Source organism: Clarias gariepinus, chromosome 2 (genome assembly GCF_024256425.1).
Source record: "Clarias gariepinus isolate MV-2021 ecotype Netherlands chromosome 2, CGAR_prim_01v2, whole genome shotgun sequence".
Classification (NCBI taxonomy): Eukaryota; Metazoa; Chordata; class Actinopteri; order Siluriformes; family Clariidae; genus Clarias; species Clarias gariepinus.
In genome coordinates, this window is record NC_071101.1 from 34,779,337 (window position 1) to 34,802,182 (window position 22,846).

At 38.6% G+C, this 22,846-nt stretch overlaps 1 protein-coding gene across 1 annotated transcript; it reads left to right on the top strand.

Moving 5' to 3' along the window:
• The first annotated feature begins 13,979 nt into the window (after positions 1 to 13,979).
• Positions 13,980 to 20,733, top strand: btg1 (B-cell translocation gene 1, anti-proliferative). Its single transcript, XM_053478404.1, has 2 exons — positions 13,980 to 14,369; positions 17,644 to 20,733. Exons 1-2 carry the CDS (start codon positions 14,225 to 14,227, stop codon positions 18,048 to 18,050), a joined length of 552 nt encoding a protein of 183 aa, XP_053334379.1. The 5' UTR covers positions 13,980 to 14,224; the 3' UTR covers positions 18,051 to 20,733.
• The last annotated feature ends 2,113 nt before the right edge of the window (positions 20,734 to 22,846 follow it).

A 22,846-nucleotide genomic window follows, 5' to 3' on the forward strand; every position in this document is an offset into this window, starting at 1 on the left:
CTTCTTTGCATTCGGGTCTGTTTCACTTCTGTCAAACAGAGCTGGTGGAGGTTAAAGCAGGGTGGAAAAAAAATACTTAACAAAATGACAAAACATGATGCCCACCTCTGCCTTACCCGGCCAGTAGTTTGTGAATGACAGAGAACCACTGACCAGAGTTTTAACTGTTAAAGGCACATTATTTGTCAAAGTTACTGAAAATTAAGTGTAAAATAATGGAGTTTAAAATAAGATTTGAATGATGTCTTTACTCCTTGACAGCAACACTTGGCATTCCCAAAATTGTCCGTAGTGGTTGAATGAGTGTGTGAGTGTGTGAGTGTGTGTGCCCTGCAATAGATTGGCATCCTGTCCAGGGTGTACCCCTCATCATGCCCTAAATCTCCTGGGATAGGCTCCAGAGTGAGAGATGAGTGAGAGATGAGCGAGTGAGTGAGTAATACACTTTGCTGAAGCCACGTCTTACACCATTATTTTATCATTTTATCATGTCTGTTATGATTAATAGTAAGAATAAAAAAATTACTATAGCACTTTCTTTGAGAATCATAAAACAGACATGTGATTTTGTGTGAGAGACAGAGAGACAGAGAGAGATAGTGTGTGTGTGTGTAAGTGTGTGACTGCATACTATACAGCTACTGTTTGTGCCTATTGTAATGGGTCTGTTTGCATGCTTCGGGGAGTAGACACAATTGTTGAGTACACTGTGTTCTCTTGCAGAGGTGAGTTTAGGAACTGTGTAAAAGCCAAGCGGGAAAACTCAAGAAGCCTTTGTAACATTTCTCCCGCTTGTTTTGCATTTCTTATCTCAAGTATAATAAGCTCATGTATTTTGAACCTGTCTCTGTAGTTACAATTCCATTATGTTTATTTTACTGTTAAGGATAATCATTTCAAAATTGCAAGCACATAGGTTTATAATGTGCTTTAATATGATGAGGCGGTTAAAGGACAACAATTTCAAAGAGTTAGCTGTAATTTGTTTGCGTGCTACATGTAGTGGTCGATTAATCTTTCAATTTAGATAAACGATTGTTCAGAGAAAGCTAACTTAATAATTCATATTACATGCTCCAAAGTGAGTGGTGACTCCTGGATAAAACAATGTTGAACTGTTACATTACTTTATGGCTCAGGAGACAGAGGTGATCATTTATTTATTAGTTCATATCCACCACTTATGTAATATAATATAATACTGTTATATTGTCATTGCACAAATACAACAAAACTAGGTTTGCTGGATGCAAGAAATAAGAAATAATGACGGCCCCTGCACCCTGTGTACAGGATAAAGTGGTATAGACAATGAGTGAGTGAGTGAGTGAGTGAGTAAAAACTTAAAGTGAGGTTCATATTTAACAATTAATGCTCAATCGGCTTCTCCTTTAATTTTCCCATTGCTATTCTTTTTAACAGTATGAAATAAATTTACAATTTTCAATTCTAAAATAAATGAAAAAAAAAAGAAGATTTTTTTATTTTGATAACACACACACACAAAAAGAACCTGATAAAACAGTCTACATATCTGGCACAGATTATGATTCCGTTACCTCAATTTAGTATCTCATGGCTTTGTTAATTACAGTCAACTTTCAATATCTGAAAAAAATAATTCAACCAAAACTACAGCGGATTAATGTAACTGGTCTGTTCGCCAACATTATAATCCATATATTAATTCAATTAAATTCAATTTTATTTGTATAGCGCTTTTAACAATGGTCATTGTCGCAAAGCAGACATTTTAAAAATTTAATGTGAAAAATGCGTATGAGTTAAAAGTCCCTGATGAGCAAGCCGAGGGTGACGGCGGCAAGGAAAAACTCCCTGAGATGGCAGTAAGATGAAACCTTGAGAGGAACCAGACTCAACAGGGAACCCATCCTCATCTGGGCAATAACAGATATCAGGGTATCAGATGTTTATTTTAATGCTTGTCATCTTTTCTTTTATACAGGTTCATCATCATACTAGGTTTTGTTTATTCATTTCTTTTAATTGGTAAAATGCACCAAATAAGAAGCAGCTAAACTGCAGTTACTGCAAGAGCTTATAACAGTTCTTTTTTTATCCCTGCCACAGATGTTTTTAGTTGTCTGATTAGTGGAGTTGATCTGCAAATAGGAGATTATAGATGACACGTCATGAATCCAACACTTCAGTATGTGGCAGTGACACTGAGCAGCCATAGCGAGCTTGAAACCTCACATGGCACAAGATGAGAACTATTTTACTAGAAATTAGACGTAATGTTGGTATTTAATGTTATCTGAGGCTCTGTGCAGCTTTGACTGTGCTTCCTCAGAATGCTTAAAAAAATCCCTTTTACATTGTCTTCTGTTTTACTTCCTTGTCACAATTTCCTGCAAAACAATCTCAGCCTGTTCTTACTGACACTGATTAATTTCGTAAGAGGTTGTTTTGTTTCGACACATTTCACAAACACAAACACAAAAACATACGTGATTTTAGACAGCATGATTGACACCAGTATGGCTCCATTCAAGCTTGTTGATAAGTATGACTTCTTTCTTTAAACATGTATCATTGATCATGTATAATTACACAGAGCAGAGCATAAACAGGTTTGCAGCTCAAGTGAATCAAAGCGCACCACTCCAGCGGACAAAAAAACACTGTTTAATCTTCAAAGAGCAGTTAAGAAGGTGCAATTAATACAGACCACTTAGCAGAGGACTGCTCCCCCCCCCCCCACACACACAAATATCATGTAGTACATGTAAATATGAATTATTAGTATTTACATAGTGTGTCCTGGGGTTGCCCTGACAGACCCTCTTCCAGATTAAATTGTCCTGATTGCTTTTTTTTTTTTTGTAAAAGCAAAAGGATCACATCAAAACAACAGCATTTTCTAGACTGGTTCAATAAAGCAGGTGTAACAGGAATAATCAGGAATAGGACGAACACAAGCATACTGTGTAGGTGGTGCTCCAGATAAGAACACAAATGGGTGTGTGTGCCAAATCTGCGCCTCAGCACCACACTCTGGCATCCTTCCATTGGCTCGAAGATTTGCCAAACCTGACTGAACAGACGTCTGTCACGAATAAATCCACCATCAGCCTGCTCAGGATCTTACACACAGACACACCCACACATCCCAGACAGCCCCAATCCTTTCATTACTTGCATTAGTAAGACACACACATGCAAACACTTATAAGCCAGGCCATACGCAGCTTCAGATAGAAACCTGAGTAGTGAGCAGCTGTTAGACAGGCAGCAATTCTTCAGCAGTGGAATAAACTTTACATTTCGGGTTGAGTCGACAAGAGAGAGAGAGTTTAGATGAGGCCTATAAAAACCTTTTCTGTCACAAAACAAAAAGAAGTTCCATCTGTTTTTTTTTAGGAACCTCTGCAGTCCAACTAGGGACCATGGAGGCCAATAATGACCATTGTATTTATTCCCATTTTCACAACTGTGGTAGGACCTCTGGTCAACATTCACACACTACAGATAATTTGAAAATGCAATTGCTAATCTTCAGTTTTCTCTCATAGAAAACAAGAGGAAACCCACCAACCATGGGAAGAACCTACTAACTCCATAGACAAAGACCCAAAGGCAGGACCTGAACCTGGACCCTGAAGAACTAGAACCAGATCCTTCTCACCCGACATCAGTGCCTGGTCCCAATAATGCTTTTGTAGCTGAATGAACACAAACAACAAGTGTCATGCTCCCAAAACCAGTGAAGCTTATTATAATAGTAAAGGAGCTATAAAGGGGTTGGACAATGAAACTGAAACGGCTGGTTTTTGACCTCAGTAATTTAATAGTATGGTGTATGGCCTCCTTTTGCGGCCAATACAGCATCAAATCGTCTTGGGAATGACAGATTTAAGTCACTTTACCAAGACACCCCAAAGTGGCTCAATAATATTTAGATCTGGTGACTGTGCAGGCCATGGGAGATGTTTGACTTTACTGTCATGTTTATCAAACCAATCTGTTATCAGTCTTGCTGTTTGTATTGGTGCATTATCATTCTGATACATAGCCCTGCCTTCAGCATACAATGTTTAAACCATTGGGTGCACATTGTCTTCCAGAATAGCTCAGTAGTCCTTGGCAGTGAAACGCCCATCTAGCACAAGTATTGGGCCTAGAGAATGTCATGATATTGCAGCCCAAACCATCACTGATCCACCCCCATGCCTTACTCTGGGCGTGCAACAGTCAGTACGCTTCTTTGGAGCTTTTCCACCTCCGTAACTTTCCCAGATGTGGGAAAGACAGTAAAGGTGGACTCATCAGAGAACAATACATATTTCACATTGTCTACAGCCCAAGACTTTCCCTGTTGGCACCACTGAAACCGACAATTGGCACTGGCACGGGTAACCAAAGGTTTGGCTATAGCAGCCTGGCCATGTACACTGACCCTACGGAGCCCCCAACAAACAGTCTTGGTGGAAACAGGAGAGTTGAGATGCACATTTAATTCTGCAGTGAGTTGGGCAGCTGAGGTTTTATGTTTTTTTGGATACAATCTGGGTTAGTCCCCGGACATCCGTTTGAGACAGCATCCTTTTGCGTCCACAGTTATTCTTCGTCCTTCTTGGTGGTATACTGACATACCCTGGATACCGGCTCTTGCTACAAAAGACATCCTGTCTTGGTCACAGATGCGCAAGTGAGACGCACACCAACAATTTGTCCTCTTTTGAACTCTGATATGTCACACATAATGTTGTGTGCATTGCAATATTTTAAGCAAAATTGTGCTATTATTTTGTTAATGAAAGTTCATAATTATGAACTTTCACTTAAGCATAATTTCTTAGTTACAAGGCCTACATTTTTATGTTTCAGTGTGAGCGAGTATATTCTTAAGATGGTTGGAAATCCAAAGTAGGTTATCATGAATTAGAGTTTGGTCTGACTTGCTGTGCTTCAGAAGAAATTGCTGTAAAATATATAATAATACAATTTGAAATGTAGTAGCTAGTAAAAAAACAACAACAACAACATAAAAAACATCATAGGTGTGGTGAAGCCATTCTTCAGGATACCATAGGTGGTTTGTTCTTTATAATGTACTGTAGAGTAAAAATCTGCTGAATTCCTATGATTTCTAGGAGCTATGATTTAACACCAAGCAATTGTGACCTGTTTCCAATTTTAACTTAGACTGTTCACTACTATGCCTTTTTCTGCTAGCTGTGCTAGAATAGATGAGAGTAAGTCCACCAGACTACTAAATAAATATGTGTTACGTTAAGTTCTGTAAACGCCAACTTAAGTACATTTCTCATGTTACTTTAATAGGACAATTACTTCTCTGTTAGGTTATACTCTTGTGTTTTTTTTGGCTGTATATACTTACTGGTATGTAAATACTACACCCAAATAGTATTTTCTATTTGTCTATTTGTCTAAGTCTAATTATCCTATAGGCATGTCTCCTAAGGGTGGTTTGCTTATTTTCTGTTGTATTTGTATTATAGTGAGTTGACACAGGCTTATCAAAAGAACTTCTGCATACAATTGTATCAGGCATGCTGTGCTTATGACAAATAAAATGACTTGGATTAGAATTAAATCTAATCTACTCTCATTTAGACATTTGGAAGATGCTGGACTTTAGCTGCTGTTTCATTGTTTGCCTTCATAGCTATCTCCATAACATCTATACATTATCATTTAAAGAATTTGAGGTTATGCTCCATGTAGGGGAAAAAACAAAAAACAAAAAAACAAGAAAGTCTTGGCACTTAGACTGAACAGCCAATTAACTTTGTTCCAACTGAGAACAGCATCCAAACATAGAATAAATTACAGGTTGAATGTATCTCTGCCAGGGCTGTCTGATTACAGCCTTTATTTCATTGTCATTACCAGCAATATTTTTCTGCGCAAAATTTAATAATAATAATAATAATCATCATCATCATCATCATATTAAAAGCTTTTTTAATGACATGTAGAGAAGCTACATGTCTATGTGTGTGTGTATGTGTGTGTGTGTGTGTGTGTGTGTGTATGTAAATTCATCCTTACAGAAGAATGGACTAACTTTATTTTATTTATTTATTTTTACAGTTAGCTCACTGAATAGCTAGCTCTCCTCATGCCTGAGCTGGTATTGTGCCTGTCTCAGCAGGGATTTCTATGTGTAGCTCTGTCAAACTTCAGCTGTTAATCAGAATCCACAGCGAAACATTCCTCTCACATTGGCATTCTCTCATTGGGCAGAGGCAGCGGCTGTGACAAATGTGCCAGTGTAGGGTTTCCTAAGAATCCCAGAAAAATGACTGTCATCTCATCCTGCCTTATCCTAGAATACTCATGCAAGCACACACACACACACACACAAACATTTCTGATATGTCACATATTAAAGCATAATTTTAACGCTTTTGGATGCATATTGACAATAAAATCTGTTTATTTTTCGTTTAGAAGTTTATTTAAAAAAAATATTAACATGAGTTAAAGTCAAAACATTTTTTATATAACACGAAAAACCATGTGCATATTACATATGATATTTGCCATTAATATTTATATGTAACACATACATTACTTGAATAAATAATGTGTCTTAATTCAAAACATTTTGCCAGAAAGATTTAGACAAAGTGTCCAAAGACAAAAAAGAACAAACTAACAAATAAAAAAGAACATAAAGTGTCACAAAAAGAGTTTACAAAAAGGTCCACAGGACATCTGGTTCAGGAGGTGAATAAAGCCTCCTCTTAAGTCAGGGTGGAAGTACCGTTATGAAGTGTGTGTGAAATTCTCTAAAGAATAAAACCTGACCTCATTTTGTGATTGTTGCTAAAAGGTTTGGCCTGGTAACAGTCAGCGCTCTTTCTTCTTTTTACGACCTTGGTTTCTCAGTCAAAAGAATTGTAGCAGCCTACTGACTTTTTTCATCCTTTTTGGCAACAAGGAAGCCATGTTCAATACAGTTCAAAGAACAGCTTAGTTTAGAACCAAAAAAAAAGCTTCATTTTAACTAATTTTAACTGTTTTGTGCTGAATTCATGGTGAATTGATAATTGATAAACAAGTAAATTTGTAACAATGTTACTTCCCACCTTAGAAAACCTGAAAGGGCCTGTGTGACACAGTTACAGTCACAGGTCTGAGTGGCGACTGATTCTGTTCTATTATAGTGAAATTTTTATGCACGAATTTGGACTTAAATTGCAACTATCCAGCTGTGACATTGAAAAACCTAGCACAAGTTAGCTGGCTAATGTTAGTGATGATAAATCAAAACACGGATTAGCACCAGCAATCTTATAGATTCATTAATGATTAATGCTGATTAGCTTCTCCAAATAGTGGTTAGCATGATTAATGTTATAGACTAGTAAGTGACAACGCTAACGATGATGATTAGCTTCAGTGTTGAATATGTTCAGTGTTGTGGATTTAATACGAATACTGTGTCTATACATTAACTGAGCTAGCAAGTACTCCTATTAACCCCTTTTAAAAGTGAGAGCATGCTGATTTCACTTTATATGGTTAACAGGAAAAGACTGGTAGTTGAGGAGACAACCCCTCAACTACCAAACTTGGCAATAGAACGTTGACAAAATGAAATATCACCTTAAGGGTTGTTTTCTGTGGTTTTTACTGGTTGTAGGTGGGGAATTACAAGTTGTACCTTCGCCTCAACATTTTTCACATATTATTTATGAATCTACATTTAGAAAATAATAAGAAAGGTGCAGTGTTAAATCTGATCTTACAATGTGTTTACATCAGTTAATCTTTAAGCAATGACTAAAGACCTATCTTTTTCTTTGATTTTTGGGTTAATACGAAAAAAAAAAAAAAACACAACAATGTTTGACTGATGGTACTTCGTTAGTAACCTAGTGACCAGTGGAAAGATCTATCCAAACACTTTTGTTAGTTGCACTGAATAAAAATATCTGTCAAATGCCTAAATGTAAATGTAATAAATTGCCAACTGTTGAACAGAATGAAGTAACTCAGTCGGATTGAATCCCCAAGGAATAATGAGCTACTGAGTTCTAATTCTTAATTCAGATAATTAAATACGATATCTAAACATCAAAACATGTTAAGTAGTGATGCCTCATGTGCAGGACACATCCTGGTTAACCCAGAGGTGAAAAAACATGTTGGTTTGCTAGTAACCAAGAGCCAATAGACAACCCAGTTTTGGTGATTGTGTAACTTCAGCCGGTGAAGCACGTCTCCTCCTTACTGGGGCTCACACACAACAGCAGTTCAGCATGTCTCGACACGTCCCTGCCGCCTCATTTAGACTGCTTGAGTGGGCCTCCATTTTCCAGCTATTTATAGCATGACTGGGGTGACTGAGGGGAGACTGATGGCTTTGCTCTCCACTTCAGGGACACTGGCTGATAGTGTAAGAGCCTCTGATTAATCTTTAACAATAAGGCATTGCTAGAGCAAAGCTACAACACTAAGACTTTCCTAGGTACACTATGCTATGAAAGAGAGAGATATTGTAAAGGTATATACTGTTATTCATGATTCTGATGATCAATCTGACCTGGAAAGACTCCTGGACACGGTACAGAACAGGACATTGATAGTGCTTTGTAGCTTTTTTTTTGATAGAGTGCAGTTCATTTCCAATTAATTTGTTAATCAGGTTGTCTGTATGATTGTTTTGGCTGCTGTATTGTGTACAGAGATCCTATTCATGTTTGACAGGTATTATAAACCAGAAATCTCAAATCCTTGTAAGTTTCTCTGTCGCTCTCACACACGCACACCCCCACACCAACAAACTCTCACTATTTGTGTCATAAATTATGCAGACTTATCCCCATCCTGCAATTCACAGGAATGGTAATGTCATTAGCTTTTTTTTGTCCAGTCTACTTGTTCTTAGATTTAATCTGTTTAGATTTAGAATTCAGCAGTGTGCTAATCTACCACAGCTTAAGAAAATTTGAGCTTTCAGTAAGGAATTAAATCACTTCCACTGGTGACTCAGCTGCATAGAATCTTTTCAAGGAGTGGAAGAAAACCCCTTAAGACTGCCCTGGTTCCTCTCAAAGTGTGTTCCTCTTGTTATATCTAGTGAGTAATCCCAGTTTAAGAGCATACACCACCACCCCACTTTATGTCCTCTGTATATAACAGACCTGGTCATGTTTTGATGGTTCTTAGACAAAAAAGCCCCAAAAGTCCCTGAAGTTACTTTCCTTTTAAAAAGATTACAAGGTACTCATACAATATACTATATACTGAACAATAGTGATATAATATTAATATAGTAAAGAAATAAATTGAATATAAAGTCATGCTTTTCTAAAGACACAGTTTTAATAGTTATTAAAACTTTAATAGGCCCTTCTTTATTGTCTTCTTACGTTTTTGCCCAGATGCGTACTTTACACTTGTTCCGAATTACAGAGAGAAAGGGTTAATTCCAGCACACATGATCAGAAATAAAGGACGAACCAGAGGATCGGGAAGAAAGCGGAAGAGAGAGAGAATGACTCATGAGAGGGTTGTGTTTATTCTAATGAGTACTTCAGTATTTATAAAGATGACTACTTGTCTATAGGACCAGGTCATCACATTTCTTTCTCTAGACTTCTGCTAATTCATTTTGCTAACATTCTTCACTGTGCAGAAACACAGATGTTTTTATGTTGGATAGGTGGGGCTGCAGGCTCCAGACAGGCCAACAACATTGAGCTTTAATGTTGTTGGATCTCAGCTTGTCACTGGAATATTACATATTACTGACATATTATACTTAAGTAAAAGTACATACACTATATGGCCAAACATTTGTTCATCATACCTATATTTTCTTATTGAACTTTTTATTCCAGTTTTTCCGCTAGTTTTGGGGTTTGTTCGGCTACAAGAGCAATAGTGGGGCCAACCACTGATGTTGGGTGAGGAGGCTCTGGTTCTAGTTCATCGTAAAGATGTTAAGTGGGAATAAGGTCCGAGTTATTAAAGTTCTTCTACTTCAGCCATAATACAACGTGAAGCTTACTTTGTGCACAGGGGCATTGTCACTCTGGAACAGGTTCAAGCCTTATAATTCTAGTAAATAGAAATTGTAATGCTACAGTACACAATGACTTTCTATACTGACAAAAGTTACAATTTTGCCAGTAAGTCATCAAGGTGTCAAGCAGAATGAGTAAACGTTTGTTCAGCACACATGCATATGATTGAATGAATGAGTGTGTGTTCAGAGTGTGTCATGGGGTGTGAGGGGCTATACTCGGCCAGCTTTCCTCCTCTCCCAGCCTGGTTCCCTGACTCTCACACCTGCAAGGAGACATGAAACGGCTCGTTCATTAGACTCCCCGGTGACCAGGATCACACCTTGAGCGAAGCCGAACCCTGACAACTGATTAATTGACTGTTCACACATCCAGTTAAAACTTGCTCTTATGTATCCTGCTCCAGGAAGTTGTGCTGCTGTTAGCACGTCTCCTGTCGAGCCTTCCCCCGACACTCACACTTGCACACACCTTCTTGCCTGTTTACACATGCGTTCAAACACCTTAAGGGAGTCTTTAATAGCAGCAGTATTTTCCCATGGCTGAAAAATGAAAAGAAAAAAAGAATTAGTTATTAAATCTGACTTATACATTCCCACTAGAAAATTAAACATTTGTCTGATAATCTGTCAGCCATGTTATTATGATAACAGAAACTTTAAAAGTTTTCCCCCTTGCCTTGTGTTTTTGGTAAATTTTTGTGTTTCTGTTCCTCAGTTGTCTTTTGGCTTCCTTATTTCTACTATATTTAAAGATAACTTTCCAAGAGTCTCAAATTTTGTTCTCCACACAGGGGTTCCATGAAAAAAAAAAAATAATAATAATATATATATATATATATATATATATATATATACACACACACACACACACACACACACACATACAAAAACATGATTCTCCCAGAATGTCATGTCCAGATTAATAATTTTAAATAAATATAATTTTAATGTCATTTTAAATACTAAATGTTTAAAGAATAATAAAAGGCTTGGCCTTATTTCAGGCTACACGTGTCTTCATGGCCTGGGCATGCGGAATAAGAAGCTGCTTACATACTGATGTACTGACTCATCATGCATGCTCACTTTCCATCCAGTTACACAGCGTTCAGTCACACACTCTTCCACACACTCTTAAACACACACACACACAGGCATAAAAAATAAAAGTCAGAAAAAGTACAAAAATATTGGCAATTATACTTGCATCATATACAATATATAGACACCCTCACACACACACACACACACACACATCGATCAGACACAACATGGGCACCCAAGGCATCTATGCCATGGGGACCAAAGGCCAGACTGCCCAGTCTGATCCCACAGAGAATAACATTAATGCTGGCTATAGTAGAAAGGTATCAGAACACCCAATTCATCACAGCTTGCTAATGTTTAGGCCCAACACAGCAAGCAGCAATATTGGGCCTAATGTTTGGTGCTTTAATGTTAAAGCTAGTGTTATACTGTATACACTTGCATATACCAAATAATTCTGTTCTTACCTGTTAATTAACAAATAGCTCTGAATGTGCATACCTCCCTTATACTTGATGTAAAAGGTGTTACATAACAATTCGGGAATAAGGACAAGAAGAGTCCATTCTGGGCACATGGGCCAAACAGCACCAACTGAGTGACCATTTAAAGCAAGAAAAACTGGATGCCTGATTATCTATAAAGAGTGCTATTCAAGCTAAGTAAAGTGTACCTTGAGTGCTGATAGCACTGATGAAGAAACACATGGACAACACATATTCCTAGTCCAGTCTGAAGGAGAGTAGCAAGGTCACAATGTTTTTTTTGTTATCTATTTACATCAAGAAGACACAGCTATTCCTAATTAACCCCATCCCCCCAAATAAAAAATAGGGCAAATTAAACTTGCTTATTTAGTTGCTTATTTTAATAAAAACTGTTTGGATATTTGGAATAATACCAGTCCTGGAGTAGTGGTGCTGGTAATAAGATTAAGCTTTTGTAACATTTTTTTTCTTTGAAAAAACTGTGGCTGGGTTTCAACTACTGATAAAAAGAAACTACTTTTTCCAGGATTATCACGGTCAGTCAGGGACAAGTAGTGGAAAGCACAGTGGCATAAGATCGCATAAGGAACCTTCAACAGATCTGCACTTTGTCATGAAACTAACTGTGAAAACTGAGAAGTGACATTTAACGTGGCCCTGCACCCAGGATTTCCCCCTCACACACTGGGTAATTCCAAACACCATGCTGCAGAGGTAAACTGTCTTGCTGTGGTATGTTATCTATATTTACACCATATCTAAGCTTTTTGAAGAAAATAAAAAACAATTATCCTTAACCATGTTATCTGAAATCACTATTTAGAGATTTTGGAAATCACAAAAATTATTAAATTCTGAACAACTGTACATGATTTTTTTTTTTCTACATGTAGAAAATTGAATAGAACAATTATATAATGTACACTACATGTCCAAAAGCTGGGTGAAGTTTTCTACCTTACTTCCTGTTTGATCAAGACCACGTCCCTTTACATGATGTCATGTATTATCAGTTAGGTCATATCTATTTCTATCAACCACTTCCACTACAAGGACTAAGTAACAAAGATTTTGATTTTTAACTAAAAGTTAGGTTATGCTAATTCACACAATGTTTTAATTTGAATACCAAATACACCCTTCGCTAGATCTGTTACTCATGATTGGTCCCGGATAACTAACAGTAAATAATGGTCTATTGGATATTGGGGAAAATTATTAATTTGATCTGATGGAAAATAAATGAAAAAAGAAAAAGAGATTTTATTAAGTGTATTTTTTTTATTATGTGTATTATACTTATAGTGTAATTGATTAATGTGTGAAAATCATATTTTTTACTTTGTGCTTCTGCTTAAACAGATCATGTGAAATTGTAATAATAAAAAAACATTTTAAAAAAAGCTAAATGTAAGCCAGATATCAATATCAGCTGATACTCAAAGTTTCAGTATCAGTATTGGTATTGTAAAGAAAACATGGCATCATGCCATATTTATCACACATGTTAAGTGTTTTTTAAATAGTCCAAAAAACACTGTATAATATATACAGCATGTCTAAAAGTCTCCGTACAGTGTTATCTAACACTTTTTAGCGAAAATCCTCTAAAATCTTTTTTTTTTTTTTTTTTAGAATTTGTTCAGATAGCCTGATGATAAAAGATGGACAAAAGATGAATGTTTTAAAGTCCTTATCGTTGCTGCATTCAAAATGCAATTACGAGCATAACACCAGATGTGTTACTACAAGTTCATCATGAGTAAGAGACAATGTATGTGTTTACAAAATGTCAATTCTGTAAAGGCCTTGCAAAAAAATGTCCCTAATGTATGGATAGTTTTAGACAATGATACAGAGACCTAAATGGAGACTATATCCTGTATACAGATAAACCAAAACACAGCATTCATAAGGTTTTTGAATAAATTATTAAGTGTATATATTGATAGTTCCTAAGTAAATATGTTATAAACACTGCCTTTATCGTGTAAAAATGACGGCCATCTTTATTATGTTCGACAAAATACTTAGCTGTGAGAGTCTGGTAGATAGGATTGGTCTGGGTTATTGTCAGAAAGTCAGTGGTTTAAGTCCCTGGCATCACCAAGACACTACTGTTGGGCCCCTGAGCAAGAACCTTACCCCCTCTGCCCCTCAGTCCCACGCTGACGCTGATTTTTGGGCGATTTTACTGTTCTGTAGTGTATACGTGACAAATCTAATCCATCTCAAACTCATGATTCAGCCCGTTCGTCCATTACAGGCTTTGTGTTTCTGTGGGAGTCTCGCAGGCACTCTCCTCCTCCGCGCATGCGTCACGGCGTCGCTGGCGTTTGATTGGTTCAGATCTGTTGCTGTTGCTGTTGAGCTGTGGGCGGGGCGACTGCGCGGTATATATACCCAGCTGTTCCTTTCCCTTCATCATTCTGAGCTCTGTGGTCTTATGTGGTGACGTCACCAGAGACGAGACGCGAAACAAAAAAACAAGCAAAAACAAACAACAAAAAAAGCAACAACAAGCACACCTGGATAAATACATGCCTAGCGTAGGCCATAGGAGTGAAACGAACCCTCGACCCGAAACGGAGAGCTCAGCGGAGTTGGTGTTAGGACGTGAAGGTGAAGCGCGCGACGCTGCTTGGCACCCGAGTCCCCGATGCATCCCCTCTGCGCACGCGGAACCATGAAGCCCGAGATCACCGCCGCGGTCGGATTCCTTTCCCGCTTCCTGCGCGTGAAGGGACTCGTAAACGACCGACAACTTCAGACATTTAGCCAGATTCTACAGGACATGATGGCAGGTGAGAAAAAAAAACAAGGAAGGAGGCATAACATTTTACTTTTCCTTGTGTAAATAAAGCCCTTCACCCCCACCCTGGCGAAGAGAAGAGACGTTAAATCGGGGAGAAATGGCGCGCGCGGGCGGGCGGTTGGTTGGTTGGTTGAGTGTGTTTTTAGAGAGAGACTCACACACACAGCGAGCCTTTGTGTTCACACTGAGCCACATACACGGAAACGAGGCGGAGAAAAATATAAAAAACACACAAACAGGGTCGTGATTTTTATTTTGAACATAATGTGAGCATTCGAGCTCCGTGTTTAGTGTCTGTAAGGAGCCAGGTGTCGAGGAGGAGGTTAGGGGGTGACCGAGGGGGCAGAAGAGGCTCTCTGGGGGCTGTGTGGGGTGAAGGCCTCTCTGGAGAGGTCTGAGAATTACATAATGCCAACAAAACCAGCAGTTAAGCTGTTTTCCCAGCCTTGTGTATGTTTATACACTGTAAATAGAGGAGCGTGTATTCAGGCTTGTTTACTGTTAGCATATAAACATCATAGAGCAAGGAAAACACCTTATTTTCCCCACACTAATTCCCGTTATTCTCACTAGCACGACTTCTACGGTTATTGTAGCTAATATATTTGCTTGTAGTTCTTATATTTTAGTGTTTATAATGAGCGTATTGGTAATACCCCTCATTTCCTCTCACACAGGTTGTTTCGTTAGTTGCATTTCATTATGGTATGAAAGCAAGTGTAGATCACCTATACACCTACACATGCTGTAAAATCTGGTTTATGAGCAGTCCATATTACTAGAATTCTTTTTAATGATGAATATTTTCCATGTAATCACGCCCCAGGCAGCTGCAGTGGTGTTTGTAAACAGCTGTTCTTGTCCTTCTGAGACAAAATGGCCGCAGCTGGAGGAGGAGACGGATTGTTTTTTAAGAGCTGTTTCTTTTATTTAAAGTTGTTAAATTTTTAATAAATAGAGTAAGTTAATGATCTATTAATATATGGGATGAGTAATTAGCAATAAACCATGTGTTTCTGCTTAAACTGGTTTGTATTGGTTTAAAATCAGAGAAGGAATTTGAGTAAGCTTCTCTGAGCACAGGCCCACGTCTTATCTAAGACTAAAACCAAATGTTATTAATTCTGAAAAAGTTTAGGAATCATTTAGATGCCCAACTATATTAATTATGCCGTGCCATGGCTGTTTGTTGAAGCAATCCCCCCCCCCCCCCCCCCCCAAAAAAAAAAAGGGTAGCATGTCTTTATGGCTGTCCTGTTTAGACTTCGAGAAGACGGACAGTGTTTTTCCTTACAGCCGACATCGAGCGTTTTGTGGTAGTGTTTGCTGGTTGCCTTTGTGGCCCGGTCTCTTTAAAGAGCTGTAATCTTCTGTTCTTTTCCTGAAACCTGATACTGCCTCAGATGTGACAACAATCCTGGTCCTTCCTGATTTGTGCACTGCTCTCCTCATGATGCCTGGGCCCGCATGTTCAAGTACAACACAAAGAGCAGGCAGGCCCGGACTCCAGTTGCTGTTTTGGTGAGCAGCTGTCTGAGCTTGGAGGGCTCCTATTTAAGGGCAGAGCTCCTCCCCTACAGCTGCTTTGCCAGGGCTTGGACCTTTTGCTCTTCTTGTCCAGCCCCATCATTTGAGGACTTTGTGACGCACGGGCTGAGAGGGGATTGTGCAACCAAATGGCCATGTCACGTAGCCCCTGTGAGACGGTTTATTACTGTTTATCAGTCATCCAGCACTGCTCTTCCCACCATAAACACAAATTTCCACAGACTTTGAGCTTGAATTTCACTTGCACAAATAAGCTATAAATGCATTTGGAGTCAGGCCCGGATAAACGTATTGTGCTGTATTACACGTTAGTAACAAACTCCAGGCAAAACAATTCAAGGTTGAATTAAACCTTGAAATGTTATACAACATTATACAAACGTTATACAAAGGCAAAAACTCTTAAAAATAAATAAATAAATAAATAAATAAATAAAATAAAATAAATAAATAAATAAATAAATAAATAAATAAATAAAATAAAATAAAAATAATAATAATAAAATAGTAGGATCTTACAGCTTTTAAAGGGCAGGATAAAGATCACACTGAACTAGGAGCTTTCTTTCAGTTTGTAATTATTGGTGAAAAAAACAAAGATGCAAAACATACCACATTACCAATGATATGATCTCTCATAAAATTATATCAGTATTTTCTTTGGCACAATATCAATAGTTTACTATCAAATCATGCAAATCTGTGTGCATGCGAGTGTGTTCGTTTTTTTTTTGTTTTTTTTTGCTATTATGCAATGTTTACTGTTTAGGATCTTTTGAGGTATATGTGGATGGTTAATTGTGTCTACATCTGGTGCTTATTTTACATGTTTTTTTTCCATGACGTGGAAGCTTTAAAAATATTTTGGCAACTAGTTTCTAATTGCCGCATCCTTATTTTTTTTTGGAGTTTTGTTTTGGGTCATTTCATTAAGCTGCGTCCCAAATTCCAAAAAAAAAAAAAAACCCGCATGGCATATGGATCGGGGGATAACGTCTCCACTCAGACAGGAGTTGCGAGACATCACGTTTGCTGCTTTTCACGTGTAACAAGGCCACAAAAAATGAATACTTGAAAAGTTTCACTTAAAAAAAAAATTGACAAGTCATTAACATTACTAGAGTTCAATAATAATTAGTAACAATAAACAATTTGGACCAGTTTGGTTATGTAATCTAATCGATAAATATATCCAACATTATGTAATTCAATTAGCTGTATAATCATTTGGGTTTCAGATTGTCTGTCCAATTCAGATGTTGGTCAGATTATTGTTTTTAGGTAAAATTACAGATGTTAATTTATACAACCCTTAAAAATACACCAGGAATACATACTGCGTGCGTCAATACTTGTTTTTCTTCTTTTTTTTGAGTTTGTGTGGTTGGCACAATACAGTCGTCTACTAGACTGGAGTGTGGCGCAGACGTTTGAAAGGAAACACAAATTGGCACTCTGTACGAGACGCCCAGTGTTTATCAATAGATTTTAATACTTGTATGATGTATGTAAAATTTGCAAGAAATATAACTGCTTAAAGCAAATCAGACAGTAAGCATTAAATCTGTTCTTAAATAGAAAATCACAATAACCCCCAAAATTAAATAGTGTTCAGAGCATGTTTTTCCGAGTGACCCTTTTTTGTGTGAAGTTATACCACTGAATGTAGAGAACATGTAATAAATTGAGTAACCGTTTTTTCTCTCTCTCAACAGAGCAATACAAGCACCACTGGTTTCCTGACCGGCCGTGTAAGGGGTCTGGCTACCGCTGCATCAGAATCAACCACAAGATGGACCCCTTGGTGGGCCAGGCAGGCCTGCGTATTGGTCTCAGCACGCAGCAGCTCTACCTGCTCCTACCCAGCGAGCTCACTCTCTGGGTCGACCCGTTTGAGGTGTCGTACCGCATCGGCGAGGATGGCTCTATCTGTGTCCTGTACGAATCGCAGCCGAACCCCAGCGTTAATGTGAACGCCAGCATCAACACTTCCACTGGAACCAGCAGCTCCACCTCATCTGTCTCGTCCATGCTGGATAGTCATATCAGCTGCAAGGAAGAACTGCTGGTACTGGGCCGAACCAGCCCGGCTAAGCCCTACATGATGACCGTGTCTAGTTAAAGGAGCCACGGCTTGTCTTGTTTATTTTTCTTTTTTTTCTTTTTAAATAATGCAAAAAAGAGGAAAAAAATCATGAAAGAGGAGGAAAAAAAATAAACAGAGGATGTAACCTAATGTTCAGGCGATGGAAACCTCGTAGGTTTAATTGCGCTCGTTTTGTTTCGGTTGTCTGTGCTTTTTTTTGTGTTAAATCAACCAGAGGCTAAGACCCTGGGGCAGCTATGAAGACATGAGACATCTCCCCTCTTCCTGGAATAGACTGGACCAGGGGTTTGTACTCATGTTTATCAATGGTGACTTTGCACTTTTGCTCTGTTTTTAGTTTACTGCTCCACCACTACCACCATCCCTGAAAAACCAAACCCAGTTGCTCTGAAGCCCAGGTACCAGCAGCTGCACCGGTGCCAAGGGGCTGCCTCCAACAGTGACTTTATCTTGTGCTTTCTTTCTTTTTTTTTTTTTGCTTTAAAGCTCTCTGTGAGGCACTCTTTGTTTGTTTATCTCCATCTCAGCCCCTGGGCTCCAGCTGTAGCCAATATTTGACCTCTCTTCCTGGGCTTCTGACCAACCCAAAGTTTTGACCCCCCACTTCAAGTTCTCATGTTCAATCTGCTGTTCTGTCGTTGTCATGCTTATAGTTACTTACCAGAGTAAGATCTTCACCACTTCACCATAAATTAGTGTTATTTGGAGTTTTGTCGCCAAAAGCAAGACGTCGTGTAGTTGTCCTAAAAGCCGTTGAATGCACTTTGATATGGCATGGAAAGATTGTGTCAAAAAATATTCCAATGATTAGAATATTTCATTTTCTCAAAACATGGTGTACCTTTTTTTTAAGATGAGTTTTTAATATTGCATCTGGCCCTGGAGTGTGTTTCCTTTTTAACTTTCCAGTGGTTTTTAAACCAAGACCAATCCATGCCCTTTTCTTGCGTGATTATAATTATCAGCAGGGAGAGTATAGACGCTACTGTACTGGTTTTCTGAAAGGTGTGAGTGAATGAATTTAAGTTTTAAGAATAAGTCCTGCATTTGATTTTAAGTCTAATCCACCCCAAACCGGCCTGGCTGGTGTATTCCTGTGCCTGTCAGAAGCAGGAGCAGGTGTTTCTCCCCCATGTCCTCATACTGCACATGGCTCATACCACGCTGCCAAGAGAGAGGACCACTGGGCCTGCTGTCACACGAAGAGCTGGAGCTCAAGCACTCTTATCACATATCAACTCTCTCCTCAGGCAGGGTGCGTGTGGATGTGTTTTGGGGGGGGTCACACACCAGACCAGGGCAGCTAAAATCCCTTCCCCCTGAACCCCCCCTTACATCATATGTACACACTACCGAACAGCCGTGAGGAGAGACTAGCCAGCACACACGCACAGAGTGCACTCCAGAGCCTTACTGTAATGTGTGTGTTTCAGTGTGTCAGTCAGCCAGAGGGAGGGGGTGGAGCTTACTGTCTTCATCTCATGGTGCTGCTGATGGATTCATGTCGAATCTGTTTACAATAAATCGTATACACACTAGTGTGAGTGGGACCAGATCAGTGTGTGTGAGGCAAAGTCCATCTCTCTCTTTCTCTCTCCCTCACACACCTCACTCCTTTGGAGCAGTAGCACGCAGGTTTAGGCGCTAACTCTTTTCCACCTGGCTGATGTAATTTCATGTTAGTAAAAGCAACAAGAACCCAGGCAGAAGGACTGGATGTCCACCCCAAGTCCAAGACAGCCAGCACTCTCCCTACCTCCCCATTAGCTACCCATAGGGTTTCGTTTTTATTTCTACTAAGAGCGTTCTACCACACTTTAACCGAATTCGAGCGTCGTAAACATCGAACCTACAATCTAAAACAGCTCTTGCTTCCCCTCGTCCAAACCCCGAGGATCCACGCTGAGCCTTGTTTGAGCTCAGACAGGCTTCAGCGATGTCACATCTTTAGAGGAAAGAGCACACAAAATGCACTATATTAAACCTTGAAGTCATGTCACACTGAGACGTGGAATGTATTTGCCAAACTCAGGCCTCAGACTTGCAGTGAAACCCTTACGGAACGACGTGTGCGTGTTAATATGTGGAAGACGGAAGGGAATTTTCTTTCATTAGTGTCATTTTGTTAACCAGAAGTAGAATTATTGTCACTTTTCACACGCGGGGTGTTTTGCATATTTGTAGAATGTATTGTAGTCGTAACAGCGTGTCGTAGAAAACAGCTATAATGTTACACAATGGAAAAGTGCCAATAATTTATATTTTGTGGTGTTTTAATGTGTTCTTTTTGTATTTCATGTTTTAACACAGATTTCTCTTTCGTAAACGAAGCCATTTGTATCAGGAGTGTTGGCGAGGACCAAAGTTGTTTTGGTACACACTTGTTTCCATGCTCTGTGCCAATAGATTTATCCTTTGTTGTTTTTTTTTCCTTTCTTCTTTTACTTATAAAACACAAAAAACCCATAAAAAAAATCCGAGCTACCCAAGATGATGAAAAGCATTGTATGTTGTAATCTTCAGACACATTTTATTGTGTTTTTATTTCTTTTCTTTTCCTTGGGTATGTTTTAATGAACTGCTGTAAATTTGTACAGTTCATGTAAATTGATTGTGAGGAAGTTGTATAGATTTCTATATTTTGGAAGAAAAGGGTTTTTTTCTCCCCTCTGTAATAAAAGATTTCCTATCTTGGCAATGGTTCTCGGGTTTTCTTCTATACTCCTCCCTGTATTGTGTTCGTTCTTTCTCAGAAAGCATTGCCGACTCAAACAGTTGGTTTTGGGTGAAACGGAGGAAGCAGGACTATTCTTCTCAGGGCTGTGCTCAGGAAACAGCAGACGGGAGATGAGAGAGCCATTAGAGGAAGATCAGCCTGACCTGAGTGGCTCTGCAGCTGTTCTGTCCTGCTCAAAGGGGATGTGTGTTTGTTGTCCATGTGTGTGTGTGGCAAGAAGCTAGGGTCTGACTAAGAGAGTAACTAAAAGGCATAAGGCTTCTAGTCTTCAATATTCGTCACAACTTGCAAGCTTTACTTAGGAAAAATAATGTTGCTAAATGGAGTATTTTCTTATGGATCAGCCATGACTTTAGTTTTTTTTTCATAAGGTTTTTGTTTCTTCTCGTTTCTAAAGTTGCTCAGCAGCCACAGTAAGGAGGAAAACTTCACTCAAATGGAGAAAGTAAACAAATCAAAATGAAGGAAGAACAAGCTGTAACCTGTATCACCAATTATGCCTGTTTATCCGGCAGGCTAAAAAAAGGCTGATAATGTGGCTGATAAGAAGGTCGCAAGGTTCATATCCCAGTTCTGCCCCTACAGGGTGCTTCAGCCATGCCCTTAACTTGCATCTGCTCGGTTGTGGAAATAAGTATGAATTGCCACATAACAGTTCTGGATCACAAAATCCAGCTCAGGCACATTTGAGAAAGGGATTGGATCAGTCAAAAATGACCATGCTTTCCATTTATTACTTACAGACATCAAAAGAAAACTTTAAGCCCACAACCTTAGAAACATTTGTGGAGTAGAAAAGGGCTATTTTTTTCACTATTGTAAAAAAATGTTTAATAACTTCTAATAATTTGTATCATCTTGGCCTGAGAAACATGCGCCGTGAGTGGGTAATATAAACACTGAGGCAAATTAAAGTGAAACATGCATGTATAATCAAGCTACAGTATGATTAATAGTACTGATATTTAGTGTTATTTGAGTGTGCTGAGTTATGTCAGTGTGATCTGGCAACCCTAACAAGCGTAGCGCGAGGGTGAGTTAGAATGAGCTGAAAATACAAGTTAAAATATAAAAATATTATAAATAATATACTATATAATAGGTTTGTTCAGGAGCAAGGCCCAAAATAATGTTTGTTTTGCACTATGATGATGAAACTTTGCTGTTAATCCCCAGTTTATTTGCATGTCGAATGGTGGAGAGTGAAACTGCATGAATCATGGATCAATTTTGTCACCGTTTTAGCACGTTGTAGTTTTAAAGATCATTAGAGATGTATTGCCGATTATAGCTTCAGAATAAAATAGCAATAAATAAGCAAGCAGATTTAGGACAGAGATAAAAGTGACGAGCAAAGATTTTGTTTCACTTTTCCAAATATGTCGAGCAGAAACTGAGGCACAGGGTAAAGTTAGGATGTGATCTGTTTAGCTTTATTCACTCAAAATGCACATTCTTACTTCTAAACTGCGTTGCATGCCAAGATCTTGGATCATCTTGGTCAGTGCTATATAATAATAATAATAATAATAATAATACATTCTGTTTAATGTAAGAAAATGTGTGTGATGATTTGTGTTATGCTGTTGTGTGCGTTCAGACTTGTTTTTTCTATCGAGGCGTTACAAGATCTCAAACATGCATACATACAAATTTGCATGTAGATGTTCAACAAATTGCACAACTGGTTTCTCTGGCGTTGTCAGTGAACTGCGAGTGGGTATCTGGTACATGTGCGTATTTTACTGCGAGAATGCAGTGAGAATGAATGTCACCTACGTCAAATCTGTATCAGGTCACTCCTTCGCTCCGGGCCGTAGTGACACACATGACACACCTTTTTCAGTTCCTGACTGTTTATGAGCAGAGAGCCTGTCACGGTTCTTTAAACCACATTACATTGTAAATATTACATCAGCTGTGGGAACATGGACGAATAGCGAGTTAGTATGAACAGCTCCTTGAATTTGATGTGTGTGTTGTTTCTGTGTATACACAGACATCATTTTTCAACAGTAACATGAACACCAGGGTTTACTCAATAAATGCGCTCATTCTAAGACATTATTAAGTT

Bases quoted from the DNA above. Each gene is read 5' to 3' on its own strand.
- btg1 (XM_053478404.1), top strand. From the start codon at position 14,225: ATGCATCCCCTCTGCGCACGCGGAACCATGAAGCCCGAGATCACCGCC. The intron at 14,370-17,643 runs GTGAGAAAAAAA...CTCTCTCAACAG, and splicing joins TCTACAGGACATGATGGCAG to AGCAATACAAGCACCACTGG.